The sequence below is a fragment of the Xyrauchen texanus genome, chromosome 2, assembly GCF_025860055.1.
Source record: "Xyrauchen texanus isolate HMW12.3.18 chromosome 2, RBS_HiC_50CHRs, whole genome shotgun sequence".
In the NCBI taxonomy this organism is placed as follows: domain Eukaryota; kingdom Metazoa; phylum Chordata; class Actinopteri; order Cypriniformes; family Catostomidae; genus Xyrauchen; species Xyrauchen texanus.
Genome location: NC_068277.1, coordinates 7597767 through 7617283, shown reverse-complemented (window position 1 = coordinate 7617283; position 19517 = coordinate 7597767). Strand labels below are relative to the sequence as shown.

Sequence of the window (19517 nt, the reverse complement as noted above, 5' to 3'; positions counted from 1 at the left end):
TAATTATGTATGCAGCTACAAGCGTTTCCATTCTTGCTATTGCAACCAATCACAAAGTTTAAAAATGACATTTTTGATGTTCAAAGGTGTGTTAAAGTCACCAAAATTATTGTATTTTCATGATAGCATGTATACTGGCTTTTACTGAATATTAACATGCATTAATCATATTTTCTGCCCTTTTGTGCACGCACATTAAGTTTAACATGCCTCCCTGACAGAATGATTGTCGTGCACAATGTATAAAGCCAGATGGGAGGTGAGAATGTTTCAGAAGCGTTGTAGGCGTCTATGTAGCGTCTGGCTGAATCTTAGGCGGTCTTGTTTTCTCGTTGCTTGTGGTTTGTTCTCAGAGGTGAGGTCATAGGCAGAGCTCATGGGCCTGTAACGGAGCAAAAAATGTGGCTCATGTAAATCTTACCAACAGAAATAAATGATATCATAAAATCTATCATCATCCTATAAAACTTTTTTCCCTTTTAGATAAACCTTTATTTTCAATAACTGATGGTCTGCCTAAAGATAATATAGAACCTGCAATTCAGCCAACTCCACTGGAAGCCTGCTAGTGTTTAATTTTGCTTATTGGTTTGCAGCAGGAGCCTGATTCAGTGACTCTTTTAACAAGGCTAATCATTGTGTTACCGCAATGTTTTTTTACCCCTCCAGGCTACTGCTCAACTGCTTGTAGAAGTTTTGTACAGGTTCCTCTAAGAGGTATGTTACCTGTTCACTATGCATTAGGGTAAGTGTTTGCCATCGGCTTGATTGACAGAGAGGCAGCCTGTGGAATGGTAATAGCCGAACATGAATTTTCTTGTGGCTGGGACATAAATTATGTAAAAACTAGTGGCAGTGTCGGACAGTGCTATATTATTAATTTGCACTCCTACTTGACACCAGTTGTGTTTGTGTGTGGAGGAGTATGTTTAAATATTAATCACTGTCGAACCCTCAAATTGGAAGGAGACTAGCGCTGCCTGCCATAAATCTAAATTAGTGCGTTTCCATAACTTTATTTGTTGTTGTTTTTTGTCCACGGTGGTTTCTCAATTTAGAGTTCGACAGGAGTACAAATCATCTGATTATGTGAATGGTCTGTGAGTGTTTCATGATGAGTTGTAATGGACTACATGTCATTTGTATTAATATAAACAGATTATAAAAATCATGTACTTTTATAACATTACATGTTTAATTGTGCATAATCAGATTACAATGAATGTTTATGGATTGCATTATTAGATATCGATTACATTACCTATCAGTCTTGACTTAAAAAATTGCCAAAGGGGAAATTCTGCAAATTGTTGTTTGCTTATGCTTAATGAAATGTGTGTAGGAATAGATTTTAATAAAAATAGACTATGTATACATAGACACCAAAAAGTGGCTTTTTGCGAGAAAGTGGCTTTCCTATGTACATGCAATGTATAAGCGGCATACTCTTTACTCCTGTGTATATGCGGCTCGGTCTGTAATCAACGTTTTCAACACAACTTAATTTCCCCACAACGGTCGTGTAATTAACAAATATAGCATCTTTATAATAATAGCAAGACTTTGCTTTTTTATTCTCAGTTGCTTCCAGAGTTATATTCCAGAGTTGCTGTTTTTTCCTTAACTTTCTATCGCAATCTGCAGCAGAATTGCGCTGTAATAGTGGGGCTTCCCTCTTACATAATACCTCTGTGAATCACAATAGGCTGTGTTTAATAAATATATAAAATACACGTGCAGGTCCAGCGCGTTATTGAATGGCACTGCTCTGTTTACACACACACACACACACACACACACACGCGCACACAAACTCGCGGCTTTTTTTAGCCTTCACACGGTGCGCAATATTTGAGCGTTACTCAAGAACAACATCTCAGGTTTAGATGCTCAATAGTTCGGTTCACTTATAATATACATTTAGAACGGCACCGGAGGTGCATTTTACCAGAAATTGAATAAGAAGCGAATTAAACTACTGTGAACTTGCCTACAAAAGACCCATACAGGACGTCCTGGAGAGTTCAGAGTATCAAAATAAAAGCATGAGGGTTTAAAAGTTAAAGGTGCACGATTGAGATGTATTACTGTATTACAAAGGCAAAAATTAAACACTTGTTCTTTTCTACTGAAGACTGGAATTACTGTTAATTTTGCTGCTACATTATCCAGTATACTAGTTAACAATAAAGTGTTTCTTATTAAGATATAAATATACATTGAATATAAATTGTAGTTAGAGGTTTTTGTTTCTTTATATATTTAAGAGGACTCCCAATTAGTTCCACACAATAATATAAAGATATTCTAAACTGATTATGCAAATAATAAATAAAAAACCACCATATCGGCTTGGGATCGGTATCGGCCGATACTGAGATTTCCAGTATCGGAATCGGATCGGAAGAGACAAAGTGGTATCCGTGCATCCCTAGTTACTTGTAGTTTTTGGAACTTGTCTATCACTAATATTGAGGTGTAAAAGCAGTAAAGAGCTTAGAAATATTCATCTCAATTACATGATTTATTATTCACTGTTAGCTGTCATGAAGCTGGAATGCAGCTCAGGCATTTTTTCTCAGTGTAGCTCCCAGATGGTCTTTGGCTTGCAGGGGTTTACAGTTTTGTTTTGTTTTTGAAAAGGCTGCTAAGCTTTTTATTTTCCATCAAGTCATTGGTTTGTGCTTGTGAAGTACATTTTAATTATGTTGAAATTGAGTATGAAAGCAGTGAAAAGGCCTGGCTTTTTCTCCATTTTTCTTTTTAAGGACCTCTTCCTTAGTGCGCCTCCTTTATCAGGACGTCTGTGCCAATGAAGCCTCTTTATTTGGCTTAGATTGGGTGCAGCCAAGCAGGCAGGCCCTATTACCACTGCGCCACAGTGCAGGAGATTGCCTGCCTCGGCAGTCTAATTGCAGACATCTGCTGAAAGGCTGCAGCTCTGCAGTGATGAGCAGACGGCCGTCTCACATTAATTTCTTCGCTGGTTAAAGCACCGGGCTTTTGTTTGGGGACATTGGGAGGCTTATAGGCTGTGGTGGGCTGTGTCTGCTCACTAATCTTGTAATGTTCCCTGGCAAGGGCTGCTCACCCTATGATGCCCTCCTCTGTGCTGGACAATCTGAATCTCTCATCACAGTGCTTATTGCTGTGACACACTGGCAGAATCCCAGCCCAGTGAAATAATAAGGCCTTTCCACTCATCTGGCACCTTGTCAGCAGATTGTTGTGGCTGCGATCACATTTCACATTCTGCTGGTTTGTCAGCATTTTGAAGTACATTGCTTGTCAGTGAAATACTTTATATCTTGTTTGGCTCTTTAAAGGAATATTCTGTCATAACTCTCACTAGGGATGTTTTGCACAAGCTAGTCAACTATTAAAATCACTACTTGAATATCGCAAATGTATTTTCCTTTGCGCATTTGCCTGTTGTGGGCAATGCTGAATTATCCTGTATTTTCCCTATGGATCTCTCGCCAAATATCGCAGTTACAATTGAGTCCTCTGGGGGCGCTGTGGATATGTGTTCTCAAGGTGTTGGATGAGAGGAGGAGACATGGTGGCATCTTTGTGTGCTTTCAAGCAATACTCTATTGGTATTTGGTTCTTGATGGAGTCATGCATATGAACTGATGAGGATCTGCTTTTATGGTTGGAAAGAAAGGTGAAGCGGTACGAGAAACTCTGAAGCTTATCAGACCGGTATGTGTGTTAAACATCTGAACATTGGCAGAGCACATTTGATAAAAAGAATATTGAATATTAACATGTGAAATAATACAAATGTGATAGCCTTTATACTATGAAGACACTGAGTTTATATATGTGTAATACTCTAATGTATGCAGCATTGGTGCATACAGGATGTAAGCTCCAGGGGAGTATAAATGTGTTTTACTTAATTTGTATTTTATTTTTATATTGCACAGTTAATAATTGGTAACATTTGTGATTTAAACAAAATATTAATTTCACATGTGTGAAACTTGGTATTTTTAACTTACATTTTAATTAACGAGTGTGGCAGGGTGGAGGGCGGGGCCGGGTCGTGATCATACACTCACGACGGACATGTCCGCTAACGATCTCTCTCTCCCGCACGACACCCTGCAGTCGACCTTTATACCTCGGAGGCTTCATTAGCCTAATACGGGACCGGGTGTGTATGATCACGACCCGGCCCGCCATCCGCCCTGCCACAACGAGTAATCGATTACTTGTTGTTTTTGTGGGTTAGTCTACTCGACTACAAAAGGACAAAAAATTGCCCATCCCTAATTTACCTGTATGACCTTTCCTATGCGGAACACAAAAATAGATGTTTTAATGAGTACTCCGGTCTGTCTTTTCAATACAATGGCTGTTGATAGTGTCATTTTAAAGCTTAAAAACGTGCCCAAAATATCATGAAAGTAGTCCGTGTGACTACAAGTTGTCTTAAGCCATACTACAGGTTTGGTTAAGAAACTGAAATTGAAGTCATTTTCACCGAATATCTTGATGCCCGTTGCGCATTCATGAGCGCAATGAGAGAATAGAATTGGAATATGGACCACGAGCCGCACAGACTACTTTTATGACATTTTTGGGTCCTTTTATAAGCTTTAAAGTGAGTCACTGCCAACTGTCCCACCTCAAAAAGACAATTTACAGCTTTACATCTCAAAAAAACTTTATTTCATTTGATTTATTTTTATTGAAGAGTAAAAACGCTTTAATAAAAATACAAGCTTCACATTTCTACCTTAAACCCTCCTGTTTAATAACAATGTTTTCCATACTTTCTGACAAACTGTTTCAACATTATTTTCTGTGCGAGCCACGTACAGTATGCTGTCAATAGAGCGTGTGTTGAACTCTGAATATTCAATTAATACTTGATGTTCCAATTGTATCTTATCATCTCGGTACAATTGAAGCCTTTAATGTAAGCTTTCATTCAGCAGATTGATGTGCATGTGACATGCCTTTGCAATTAGCCAGGTATTGAAACTATAACATGGAGGAGGGGAGAACCGGCCATAGTGGTTCTGCAGCATTAACTCCTAATTAGCCATTCAAGGATGAAAGGGAGAGGTTTTTGAGTTCAGCCTTTGATCAAGATTATTACAATTCTGCACATGAGCCATATATACTCTATATAAATCCCCTCCATTGTGTCTATACGTTTTCTCCAATTCTTTACCTTGAGATTCAATTGTTGTGATTTAAGATCTCTTTGGTCAAACAAGCCGCCGCCTCTTTTACTTTTATTCACTGGTTAATTTGAGATCCAAATGGACTCTTTATGACCGCTGGCACCCATCAAATGGGTCTCTGCCCACACACTTAAAGGGATAGTTAACCCAAAAACCACACTTGTGTCCTCTTAAAAAGACAAATAAATAAATAAATTAAAGAGTGAAACCAAGAGGCTTGGGATAAACATTGCCATTTTTTGCTTTCACATTGTCCACTCTTTACCTGTTTTTGTCCATAGTGTCCGTTTTGTGATAGTATCATCTTATTCAACATCATTATATTTTTGGAGCCCAGTCAACTTGAATATTATATTATCGTAATATAGTGTTATTATTATATAATCGTAATATCTTTCTGTAATAAATCTTAATTGCACAGGGTATTCCTATGTGGTCCAATTAAATCAAATAATTGTAAACCATCGAGCGGACCATTGACGGACAAATGCATGAATGTTTCTGTGTGAAGCTTTATTACATGCTCCTCATTTTAACATCTGCTCCTCTGTCCACAAATACCCAATGCCATTGTGTGTATTTTTGTATATTAACTTGTAGTGGCCAAACGTATTTGAAACTATGCAAAAGTGAAAATAAAGTGAATCTGGTGTGCTTTAAATATAACTCGCTCAGCGCAAGCAAACTGAATCGAAACTCAAAATGCATCCGTCACTCTGAGCACTGAGTTGTGGATCACAGAACCGCTCCGAACACAATACAAACAGGACATAATTTATTTTATAAAATTATTGCCTTTTGTGGTTTAATAATCACAAATGTTCAGTATCATATTTTGTTGTTTTATGACACTTTCAATTCGTATGTAGACATGCATGCTCTTCAGGACTCGTACCCCAGTCTGTTGCATGGCAAGTGCATTGCTTTATCAGTTAAGCCAATTTGATTGCGCCAGAACAAGCTTGTAAATGTAGTTGCAACTGTTAAAATCGATCGCCTTACAAGAATAACTTTAGGCAATGATTTTAAAATACGAGTTGCAAAAAATGTAGCTAATATTTTACTGTCTTGATTAATAAGACTAATTGGCCTATAATTCCCATAATGTTGAGGGTCCTTCCCTTTCTTATGAATAAGTGTTATTAGCAAAAGTGTTTGCATAGTAAAAGTTTTTAGATATCATAATATACTGTAGCATTGTGTAAGGAACAGGGCAAAAAGTGTTAATAATCTGATAAACCAGTATGATAATCTGCTGTTTTAATTGTGATTTGTGTGAAAAGTTGTTGTAGCACCTTCGCCCGGAAAGTGCTGCAACGCTTACGAGCCATGTGAAAATCAGTTCGCAAAAATGAAGGTATAATAACATGATGCTATGAGACCAGGTTGACATTACTTTCCTATGTGAAACACAAAAGGAGATGTTTGTCAGAACATTTGGTGCCTCAGTCACCATTTACTTTCATTGATTGGAAACCGATGCAATGAAAGTGATAGCTGACTGAGAATACACATTCTGCCAAGCATCTCTTTTTGTTAAACATAAGAAAGGAAGTCATACGGGTTTGTAACGACATAAGAATGTGAGTTAATGATAACCGAATTTTAATTTAAACTATCCAGGTTAAAGGAGCAATATGTAACATTGACATCAAGCGTTGAAAATTGTTACTGCTGTCCAAATTCTAAATATTGGAGAGAGTTGTCTACCCCGTCCCCTCCTCCCCAGACTCAAAGCTCATGTGGGTTGCCAGGTTGAGGACACGCAACAGGAATGAGCAAACTGACAATGGCAAGCGACGAGCCTTACACTGTACGCTGATCAGTTAAGGTATACGTTTGCAATGTTTTTATTGTTTGCAAATTATAAACCAGCTCATGTGGAGTTTTTTGTAACTCTGTCCATCTTAGCTACAGTAGATATATTACTGGCTTCCATGACTGCAGCACGCTGTGTTTGCCCACTAACTTATTTCAAATCTGGCAACCCGGGGTGTTGAAATACTATTGGGTAATGGTCAGTGGGCGGGATCACACAGGCCAAAACACAATTAGATATTCTGGCCCAGAACAGACATTTCAGAAGTAGAATATACTGGCTGTAGCATTGTTTTCGGAGAAGCCAGTATTTCAACTTAGCATGTTTCCTAAATCTCTGATAACATATTATAATTATGTTATGCTTTAGTACAGTAAATATATACATATCGCACCTTTAACATTATTGTTAGCGTCACTGCTCTGAAGCGTTGATTATATCGTTCGTATCATTCAAAAGGAAATGGCAACCAGTCACAGCATCTAAAAATATACACTTTTCCTTATACATGTATATATGTAACAAATGTTGATGTAGAAATATAAATAAACAGCTAGATCTTGAATTAACATTTTTCCTCAAGCACTGCTATCAGATATGTGGGCGTATCACAATGCAAGTACAAGTAAATCTTGCACTGACTGCATTTATCCACATCTCCTGTGAGACAACTCAAGTCTGCACAGGGAGCTCATATCTGCAATCCTCCTTAAAAGCCCTGATTGTGTCATCCTCTCTCTCTTGCCTTTAGCGTGGGGGGTTGGGCGGGAGGGGGGGGGGGTGTTGTGAAAAGCTTGTGCTTACTGAATTCCATGATACAATCATACCACTCTCTGATGGTCAGGAGGAAATAAGATGACCTGTGCTTTCCCACGACAGATAAGATAGATGTCACCTTTCTTATGAAAGTGCCAGTCAATTTCACCTCTCCTGTGTGCTGTCTATCAATTATGGAGAAGAGAAGCATTTCAAAGCCGCCGTGCTCTCTGTGAGCTGTAACCAAGTGGCTCAACACAGCTCATTGTTTTCTCTCTCTCTCTTCAGTATCCCCAGATCAGCGAGGAGTCGACTTCTCCATTTGTCTTCATTTGCTCCATTCCCCTGGAGTTGGTGGTGAAATTTCCCATGAAAGGAAAGCACAAGATTTGTAAGTCCAGTCTGCCTCGTTTCATGTGCTCCTCTGGCTTTACACCTTCTCTACACTTAAGATGCACATTTAATTTTTAGTTCACCCAAAAAATGAAATCTCTGTCATTATATAATCACCATGTCATTTTATGTTCCATGGAAGAAAGAAAAGAAATTGGAATATGGGTTTGGAACAACATGAGGGTGAATAAATTATGCAAAATGTTTATTTTTGTGTGAGCTATCCCTTTAAATGCATGCATGTGCACACTTGCATACATGTAGACTTGAGAGGTTCGTGATCTCCATCTGGAAATGCAAGCTGAGACACTGCCAATATCTGCAGTATGCTCAGTATGCAGTCTTATTCACAATCAGTCCAAGAATAGTGATTTTGTTTCAGTCAAATGTGATTTATTACACTAGCATAAATTTAGTCTTCGTTCTGTTAGTTTAGTTTGTTCCTGTGTTAATTCTATTGGCTTTTAATAAAGGTTGTCCAATTCATTTTAATTAAATTAATATTTAATATTTTACTAAAACCCCTTTGATTTTACATCCCTTTAAAAATGTACCATGTGGTATTAACATAACAATATACCATTCAAATACCATGTTTTTTGAAACTACCATGGTATGGTAACAGAACTACCTTACAATACAATTTTAAGACATATGCTAATTAGGAGGCCTGGGTAGCTCAGCGAGTAAAGACACTGACTACCACCCCTGGAGTCACGAGTTCGAATCCAGGGTGTACTGAGTGACTCCAACCAGGTCTCCTAAGCAACCAAATTGGCCCGGTTGCTAGAGAGGGTAGAGACATGGGGTAATCTCCTTGTGGTTGCTATAATGTGGTTTGCGCTCTCAGTGGGGCACATGGTGATTTGTGCTAGGGTGCCACGGAGAATGGTGTGAAGCCACCACACGTGCTATGTATCCATGGTAATGCGCTCAACAAGCCACATGATAAGATGCGTGGATTGTGGGTCTCGGATGCGGAGGCAACAGAGATTCGTCCTCCGCCACCCAGATTGAGGTGAGTTAATACGCCACCACGAGGACTTGGAGCACATTGGGAATTGGGCATTCCAAATTGGGGAGAAAATTAAAAATTAAATGTACTAATTAAACAGAACAGTGGTATATATCAATTGTATCAATTATCTTCATAAGTTCACCGTATGCTTACCTCTTTAGACACTACTACACCACTGGGTGGCTACTTGGGACGGCCTCTCTGAAATGATGATGTCTAGAGATTGGATTGCATTCAGACTAGCATGGTAATGCGTTGAGCTAGCACATGTAATGCTACGTAAAGTGACCTTGTCCAAAAAGAACGATTCGTAGCATTGCTGGATTAGTGTAATTGGACAGCTAATAATTGACATCAGAGAAATTCGGCCTCTTACTTGCGGTCGTTTACGTAAACCTTGAGTATATTAACATGACATGACAATAGAGGTCACTGTTGCCCCAAACATTGCAAATGTACAACTCTATCCTACTAATTGGTAATTTGTACTCATGACAGAAAAGATCTCGTTACCCAGAAGACAAGTGGGTCGCGACCCAGTGGTTGAGAAACCTGGGCTAAAAGCCTGTTTACACCAAGAACAAAATATAAAAATAAAGTGAATTGTAAAAGTATTCACTTTGGCCCCTGTTCCACCTGGTATTACGATGTGTCTCGGGTGATCCGATCACATGTGGCCAGGTGAGACACATGGCTGTTTACACCTGGTTGTTTAAATGCATCATCTGTGACCACTTGTGTCAGGATTTGCAGGGGAGGGTCTCTGTTTCATGATGACATAAATCAATCACTGTCATTGTGTTACTGCATGATATTGAAGCACAACATTGTCAGAAAAGACAAAGAAATCATGAAAAAACAAACGGCCGCGCTGTTTCTCCCAGATGTGGGTGAAATGTAATCTAAGCGCAAATGCAACATGTCAAGAATGATCTGTTATTTTAGCGGATTACCTGTATTAAAGGAGCTTCAGGTGTTTGTGCTTTACATCTGTGCTGATATCAGACACACTAAAGGAGATCCGTGAAGCACTCGGGATTGTGGATGTATATGCTTTTTTAAATTTTCCGATCGGACAATTATTTCCTTTTAAAGCAACTTTTAAAATGCAAAGTTTAAACTCTTGTTTTAGTGCAATGGTTGATTGACAGGTGAGGGGGGGCGCTTCACTGCTGCTAAGACGCATACAGGATGGATTAGCGTTTACATCTTCAATACGATTTGGACACGTGTTTTTGAACACATTCGTATTTGGTTTCTGTGATTCGATTACAAAACATTTTAGACCCTGTTTAGACCTGTATTTAGGGCTGACCACGCGATCGGATCACCTGAAGCGCATCTTAATGCCAAGTCATTTTTATTTGTTTAGCTTCTTTCACAACACACACAGTTTCAAAGCAGCTTTACAAAAGATCAGGCATTAACAGAAGTTAAAACTGTAATATCTATAATGTCAGTCATCATTGTGTAGTTTGATAAAATACGATTGTGAACTGTGTTTAAAAATAAGTAATTATATAATAATAATAATACCAGGTGGAAATGGGACCAAAGAGAGTGAAACTAATATTTGTCGGACTGAACGGATAGCAAATTTATGGTACTTTAGGTGTCGCAATGTAAATTTCAGCTGGTTTGCCCTTTTCCATAAATCGCAGTGAAGTAAAAAACAAAAGAACACTACTTAAGTTTTAACATTAAACTTAATAATTCGTCATCGGATGAATATTTGGGGGGTGAATAGGTCCATAGGAATATTTGTCTGACTGAATGATTCATAAATGTACTGCTGTACCATAGGTGGCTCGTTGTTCCTTTCAGCTGGTTTTCCTTTGGCCATAAACTGCAGAGAAGAAGAAAACCAAACACTACTTAAAAGCTGGTGATCTTAACAATTTGAGGAAAATAGAGGATGTTCGATATTTCCAGTGTTTCTTCAGTAGCACGACTGTCAACGCTGGTATTATTTCACCATAAAGACTGGAAGCATTTAATTTACCATTGGATAATATCAGTGTGACGGTTCCTGCTTAATCACATTTAGATGTAACCTGCTTAGCTTCTCAGATAAACATCATCTATCAATTAATCCTGCAACTTCAACGATAGTGAAACGCGTGAATTCTTGGGTGGAAAGCATCCTTGACAAGCATGGGTGATTGCTTTTACAAGAGCCCTGGCGGCTCACTGTTCGAGTACTTTTGTTTTCACATAAAAGGACCACAAAGCCAGACCCTCAGAAGCAATCCTTCCCTCTAACGTTGGAAGCTCCCTCCATTCTCCTCTCGCTTTTCATATCATAATAGAGAATTTTATATCCATTTTGACCTTGTGTCTTGCCAACGTTTTCCATTCATTTTCATTCTCCCATTCTCTCGAGCTCTCGGGAGATCCGACCTCTGTGAACTCCTCATGGGGTGAATGGGGGGTGGGGTGGATATGGACTGATAAGCTGGTGGGGTAGTTAAGAGTGAGAAGAAACCACTGAGATGGCCTGCCCTTTACCTCCCCCATGTCTTTTCCATGGTTTATCCAACATAGGGTCAGGGTAGTATCCTTGTCTTGGTTTAAATCAAGTGTGCCACACAAGCCCTCAAAAGTGAAGCCAAAACATCTCGATCGCCCCTCGGTGACTGGTCCTAGTATAGGTCATAAACCCCATGTTATTCAACGGGACGTGAGACCAACTAAACAATTAAATTACACTTCGCATATCTTTTTTCCAAAGATAGTTTCTGTCATTTACTGTAGTTTCTATCACGTTGATGTAATTTCAAGTGTTTGTTTTTAGTTAGTTATTTGATGCTATAAAAATGGCACTGTGACATCATGATTGACAGCTGTGATTGACAGGTTCTCTGAGCGAAGTAGTCACTGAAGCACCAACTGACTATTTTTCGGGATCTTCGGAGGACTGAGGAGATTGGAGCTTTAAATGTAATATCTACATTTCTATAATTAATTATTTCACACATTATTTCACAAAAGTCAAAAGTGCAGGGGCGTGTGCTTGCGATTGATTCAGCGAGAGTGAGGGCGGGGCCTTGATTTCGCGGCTTTACTTCCTGCTCACTACTGCGCAGGTCTGGTCCCGAAATCGCAACTGCGCAGACTCAAGTCCCAAGATGTCAGCGCCATATCGGGACACTGGCGGCTTCAGTTCTCACCAATGGAAAAGAGCGAAGGGGCGTCGTCCATCTTTTTACAGTCTATGGTTTAAATGACTATGGTTTTCTTGTCCCAAAAGCAGGACAATGTATGGATTAGTGATAAAAAACAAATTATGCTTAAGGTCTCTGAGTAAGGTTGGGTGATATAGCTAAACAGATTATATCTAGATATTTTTGGACCATTTAACAAACAGCTCAGTATTTAGGTATTTGCTCTGAAATGGCTTAAAACTGTGATTTTGTTTTTAATCAGAACCGTCATTTCACCCAAACAGCTAATGTTGTCATATAGATGTTAAAATGTTTAATATAATGTTTTAATAAAAAAAAGCATGTAATTAAAATACAGAAAAATTCTAGTTAAAATTAATCAAAATGTCACTAAAAGGAAGACTTCGGTGAACATTCAGTGATGATGCCTACAAATCGATGTATCAGAGTTATGAGTCGATTCATTGAAATTGACAGTTTAAACAGATTCACAGTAATGAATCAAACTTACCAACTCTGACACCATTTTTACTACTTATAGGCGCTACTAAATTATCTTTCTTAATACTCATACTTGCAAGTTGCAAAACTACACTATTGACACACTCTTTAGGAAACATGAACTCTAGATAAAATGCAAGGAGTTTTAAAGGTGGGTCATATTTGCCTTTGCATGGCGAAATTACACGGCCGAAATATGGTCATCACAATGGGAATCCTCTCAATCGTGAATTTCTCAAGTTGGATTTCCGGTGGGGAAGTAATTCCCTTCGCAAATTTCACATGAGTTCAAGTTTGTTGAACTTTGGCAGGCAAATTTGTTGTGTTGATTTGTTTTGCTCTTTTGTTGTTGTTGTTGCACATTTTGAAATTGTGTATAAGAAATCCTGAATGGAAACGCTTGATATACGAATATACTCTCAAAATTCGCCTTTACAGGGCAATGATCTCTTTCTGCCCAACGTGATGTCCTGTCAGTACGTTCGAATTTCCGTTTCATTTCTCACCAGCACCCTGGGAACCCAATGCTTGTGCATCGGTTGCCGCGGATGCGTTAGCATGATCACATGAATTTGATCCATTTTCCATTTGGTTTCTTGCCAGGTTATACGGCCTCTTGGCGGGAGACCAACCCTCCTCCTTTCTCAGCCGGGCTTGGGCGGAGTTACACCGCAATATTAAATAATCACAATAGAAATGGATATTATTTTAGCGGCAAGTTTATTTTTAATTTCACTCTCCCAGAACAGAAAGGCTGCTTGGTTTCTTGCTGGTTTCACACACACTCAAAATTTGCCCTCGCCTTCGTCCACCGAATTTTGGCATGCAAAGTTAAATGCAACTGCTCCATAAATGTTTTAATCGTACAAGTAGTTTTTTTACTTAAGTTTAAAGGCCATTTAAAATATTAGTTTTGAAGCTCTAATACTAAACATTTTAATACATGAAACATCCCATTCTGAGACTTTTCCTGAACATTTTTGAAAAGATGACGCAAATGCATTGCTAAATCAATTATGAATTGATGAAAAAATGAGGGAAATGAATTCAGCTGACCGTAAAACGTTGTTTTAATGCTTTTGCTCTCATACTCGCAAGTCAGAAACAAGAAGGATGGCAACTCTTAGGAAACTTAAAAGCCAGAAAAGCACATTAAATATATGAGAATATGAGATATGTTGCTTAATTTAATGTCAGCATCAAAATCTTCATGAAAACATCGTAAATATTCGTTATATTACCCAGCCCTATCTCCGAACACAATGCTATTACTTAAAATTGACTCGTATAATAGAAACCCATCCATCTCCTTCTCGTTGGTTGAATTGCTGACATTTAGATGTGGGAAATTTACCAAATTTCCATTTACTGGTTAAAACCACTGTATTAAAAGCTGTGCTAAGGTTTCAGCTTATGAGGCGCTTGAATCTTTTAACCTTGTCTGAGCACTGAAGGTCACTCTTGCCGCACAGAGCTATCAGAGATATCCTGACGAGTGGCTTCAGCCATGTGTGAATATTGCAAGTTTACAATTGTGATTCTGTTACATGCCAGCCTTTTAAAGGAGAAATGTTGTCTCTCCCTTCTTTATTCAAATCAATATGGCTTCAGTGTCCAAACAAGCATGCCTTGCAAGTTCTAGCATGCTTCTAGCAAGCAGAGCACATCTACCTTGATGACTTGAATTATTAGATGGGTCTATTCATTTCCTTGAAAGCAACCTCTTTTGTCTGGATCAGCCAACTGTGTAAGCCTTTTTTAATAAACACACTGCCTGAAGTTCTTATTTCTGGAGGATAATCATGTAGCCAGACTTAAGACAGAATCATCTGAATCATGCCTGGTCCACTTTTCAGCTTGTACATTTATTATGGGCTGTGGGAAGTCCACTTTTCAGTGGCAATTTTTTTTTAAATTATGGCTGGATATTTTTTATAATCATATAAAAACACACAGCGTCTTGCCTAATTATGTGAAATTTGAATCGATCAATTAAGTGACATTTTTTTACTTAATTGATCATTTATTAATCTTTACAATTAACCCTTTAAGCTCAGTTAAGCCTGCCGGCTGCCCAGAGAAAAATGGTCAAAATATGAATAACTACAGTCTTCACCCAACACAGAATGGGTATCGTCTGAAAGCTTAGCTCTAATTTTACAATGCATGTAGATATTATGACAAAAAATAAACAAGTGCTTTGACATTTTCAAACAAATCAGAAGTGTTCAGTTTTAATCATTTATGAAACAATTTTGCACTATACATCTTATAAGTAAAAACATCAAACTCATCAAATAGCCATTGGGTCATATTTTGTTGGGAAGTTAAATTCAAAGCGTAAAATATAGCGAATAAAATTATATGTCTTTGACATTTGTTTCATGCGTTTTCACTTATAACTTCACAAATAATAAACAGAACATAAAATATACATAATGCATTGCATTACTTGGAGGAGGCGATTATCTTTCAAATGGGCCCACACACACAAGGTAATCGGATGCATAGATAATTGATACAATGCACACATCATTTGACTATCTGGCAGTTTTGCGCTACCGTAAATGATGTAGCGTCATCGTAAATGATGTAGCGCCATGGAACACTAAACCAATCGGATTGGTTGAGATCGGTGCAAAAAGTCATCCATATTTGGACAGAGACATGTGATTGGTGACTGTTAAAAATGGCCACAAGGAGATTGCGCCAAGTACATGAAACAGACTCAATGATGACTCAAATGGCACATTATGAAACTCCTTCTGTAAAATCTCATTACTAAAATCATGTCTGCTTGCTATTCAAACGCTTTAGTCATTGTTGTGTGTGCATGTGTAATTAGTTATTATGTGCAATTATTATGTTTTATTTGTTTGGAGGCTTTTGGACACTTGGAGACCTTATTGTGCACTAGGATAAATAATTTTTGGAATGTTTTAACTTTATATTGCTTTGTCGTATCAACGCAAAAATTTATTCAGCTACAGGTGACATGATTCGAAACAAAACAAAAGCAGTTTTTCAAAGCCACCTTATAAGAAAAATAAGAATAAAAAATATTTTTAGCAGTTTCTTAGGCTGAGAGTCTCCATTTATTATAATCTACAGTATATAATTTAAAAAATGTGCAACATTTTCTTTAAAATGATACTGAACACTTTTATAAAGTTTAATATAAACATTTTATTTTTAATTTAAAAAATATAAATTTAATTGAGGAGCTACACTGCATAATATATTTAGATTTGTTTTCAGAGAATGTATCTTAATTAATAATTACGAATATACTTTTTTTTTTTTTGTCTTGTGGCACTGGCAAATTTATTTTCACTTGATACGTACTTGTATGAACATCTTATGCAGTTAGGCTTTTCAAGTAAATGTACATTGATTATTTGATTTATAAATATTTAAATTATTTTAATATTTAATTAGTTAGAGTAATTCAAGTCATTAAATATTCATCATCAGAATCAGAATTATTGCAGTTTAAAATGATCTTGTGTTATGTCCCATGAGATGAAATGACCCATAAGATACAATTTTCAGAGAAAATATTTGTTTACAAAAAATGTTGCCGACATTGTTGATGTCGCATTAAAAGGCGATAATTACTCCTAAAATCAAATATATAATTCAAAAGTAGCTGTAAATCTGTAATATTATGAAATGTATGACATTTTATTTTAAAATGTATTGAATTTAAGTTAAACTTGATATATTTCTGTGGCATTTTTGTCAAAGGGATGGTTTGCTGTGTGACTTTCATTCTTCTGTGTAACAACACACTTTCAGTGCATCTTTTTATCATACTGAGTGAATACATACTGCTATTCTGGATAACCTGTCATTATGTGTTTTATTGAAGAAACACTTGCAACAACATGAGAGTAATTAATTGAACAGTATTTTGGGGTGCTACCCCTTTAATTTGTGACCCTGATGATGGCCCAACGAGACAGTTTTTACAGAGAAGGACCACTTGTATTAAAATGAACGGGAGAAATTGGAACGGCCAACAGGTGTAGCAAAAGAAGTCCTGCCTTATAGGTAAACACGCCAAACACCTTTTAGAGACTGACATTGCTTGTCAATCAACTTGAGAACGTGCATGCGATTTAGCAGAACCAGCCTGAAAAATAGCACTTTCTTATCGTGATCTGAGGTAAAGAAGCACAATGCTTTCAGATTTTACTACTGAGTTGAAATGTTTTCTTTGATTGTAATCTTGTCTAACCATTTTAGAGATTTCGGTCTTTCTTCAGTCAAGTAGATAGGAGCTGTACTTTTATGCCGCTTGTTGACATAGCTGCCCAGTCTGCCCGGGAGTGTTACAAAGATGGCCGCCGAGTTGATTGACTTGCCTTGAAAGCAACTTTGCTATCACCCACCAGTTACCTCAATACTGAGGGTCTACAGTAGTAGCCTGAGAAAACGAGCACATTGATCGCTTGTCTTTTTATCGCTCTTTCTTTTTCTCCCTACTGTGCCCATGTTTCTTTTACCTTTTTTCAGCCTCATCCATGGGGAAAGTAAAAAGAGAGGTTTTGATTTATTCATGGACTCCTTTTTGATATTCATGTATTTTCCAGGGCTATCTGGCTTTGGTGGAATTCCTTGCTCCAGCAGCTGCTGAGATGCTCGACAGAAATCAGGTTTCAGGTCAATTGAGCCTTGTGGTGGGGGAAGGGTGAATATGTGTGTGTGGGGTGGTGGTTGGGTTATATATTACCCAGGAAATGTGCAGCAGGCTTCAGAGGTGACAGGCTGTGTTTATTACAGATCTTTCACACAGCTAATGGGCATCTGGGAGCTGGCTGCTTCACTAACGTGGAGGAGAAGAATGCAGTGAACAAGAGGACTTTTAGTGTTCATGGAAGGGATCTCTCTGCCTTTCTGTCCTTTTTAAAGGGATTTTTGTCCCATCAATGAAAATTCTGTCATCATTTATGCACCCTTATGTCATTCCAAACCCATATGACTTTTTTCTTTTGTGGAACACCGAAAGGATTCATTTTTATGAATATTCCTTTAAAAAAAAATGGCTGTTGATAGGACTTATTAAAAGGACTCAAAAGTGTCATAGAAGTCGTTGATTCATTTTATGCATCATATTCCAATCTTCTTACCTAATATGTTTATGTAATAAACAACCCAAAATGTAAGGCCTTTTACTGGAAATATCTTGACGTCCTTCACATTAGAACTTGGATTGTTTTTAGTGCTTAATAAACATGCAATGGACGTCAAGCTTACCACTAAAATGACTTATTTTACCTTTTCAATTGCTAATTTCTAAGCTCTGTTCACTAGTATCATGGTGCATGTTCAAAATATCCACAAGTGGTTTGATGAGCTTGTATGTATCTGTCTCTGTGAAACAACCATTCAGTTCTAAGAAGACTTGCTGGCTTTTTAACGGTGTGCTGTATAAACACACAAAAGTATGTGTACATGAAAAGTGAATGGTGGAGACGGGCGATTTTACAGTGTCGAAGAAGACCAAACAAATAAGCCTTTGAAGGTCCTGTGCGGTCAAGCGATGACCCAAGAATGCAGTTGGCACTTAGCTGGGAATTGGTGTAGACCGTGACTTAGCTCCTCATATCCATCATGGGTCAGTCAAGCATTAAATGCAAGTAAATAATGCAAAGAGACCCGGGTCTTATTTTTCAGAGGTGCTTTTCTTGGTTAGCTGAATTACTTTTTGGGAAGCTTTGCATATAATTTGGGATTTGTACTAAATTATTAACTTGCAAAAACTGGTTTGAGAAGATTGATATGTTGATTCAATTAAATAGCTGGATAAGCTTGCTTTTAGTAGCGCAAAATCCCATTTTCATAGGTCATATTCGTATAACCAAGTAAGCCATGTTTGGCAAAAGGGAATATATTGACAATTAAAATTAATTTAGCTCATTTTTGGATTCATACCTCCATTTCAAAAATATCAAAGACCCAATGAAATCAAATTTGGAGTTTTGTCTCTTAGTTCGTGTCGGTTTACTTTGCGGCCATCTGTATACTAGTGTACTTCTAAAAGTTGGCAAACTTTGAGCAGATATACTTAAAATGTAAGTATTTCTCTACTGGGGAAATGGACCAAAAATACTGATGATGACTCTTACATGAGCCCTTGGATATTTCCTGCCCTATCTTTCTGTTTTCATAGGATTTATGCCAGCACAGGAAGGAAAATGGCACTCGTCAAAAGATATCATGGGGTCTTTAAAGTTGAAGTGTCATTTCTTTTAGCCACTTGTGGCAGAAAGAAATATACTTTTTTTTTTTTCAATTAAGTGGAAAACCAAATCTTTCCATTTGAAAAGTGTTTGAAGGGGTTTTAGAAAGTAACTTAATTAGTAAAGTAATTATGTTGGTTTGATAAAGCTAACATCCTGTTCTATGTTTTAAGCGTATTAGGGTTTTTCCAAAATCCCTAAACCAGGAACTAATTTCCAAGTTCCTCAGAGCTTTCAAGCTACGTCCACCAAACTTTGCACAGACCTTCAGATTGTTCTCACTTTGGTTGCAATGTCTTTTCTAACTGATGAGACATCAAGTATTCCTGTAGCAGACTTTCAAACAGGCCACAAATCTCATTGACTTCCATTCAGATTTTCGGACTGTACAGTAATAATTCAGAGCTTTCAAGCTACATC

General features: G+C 37.7%; 1 protein-coding gene across 2 annotated transcripts in view; it reads left to right on the top strand.

Annotated features, from left to right (window-relative positions):
* The window catches only part of trip4 (thyroid hormone receptor interactor 4), a 94646-nt gene that overhangs the window by 35198 nt on the left and 39931 nt on the right, over nt 1-19517 (top strand). For both annotated transcript variants that reach the window (XM_052146394.1, XM_052146387.1), the window contains exon 12: nt 8065-8167. In XM_052146394.1, coding sequence (XP_052002354.1) covers nt 8065-8167 — 103 coding nt within the window. The remainder of the gene's footprint in view (nt 1-8064; nt 8168-19517) is intronic.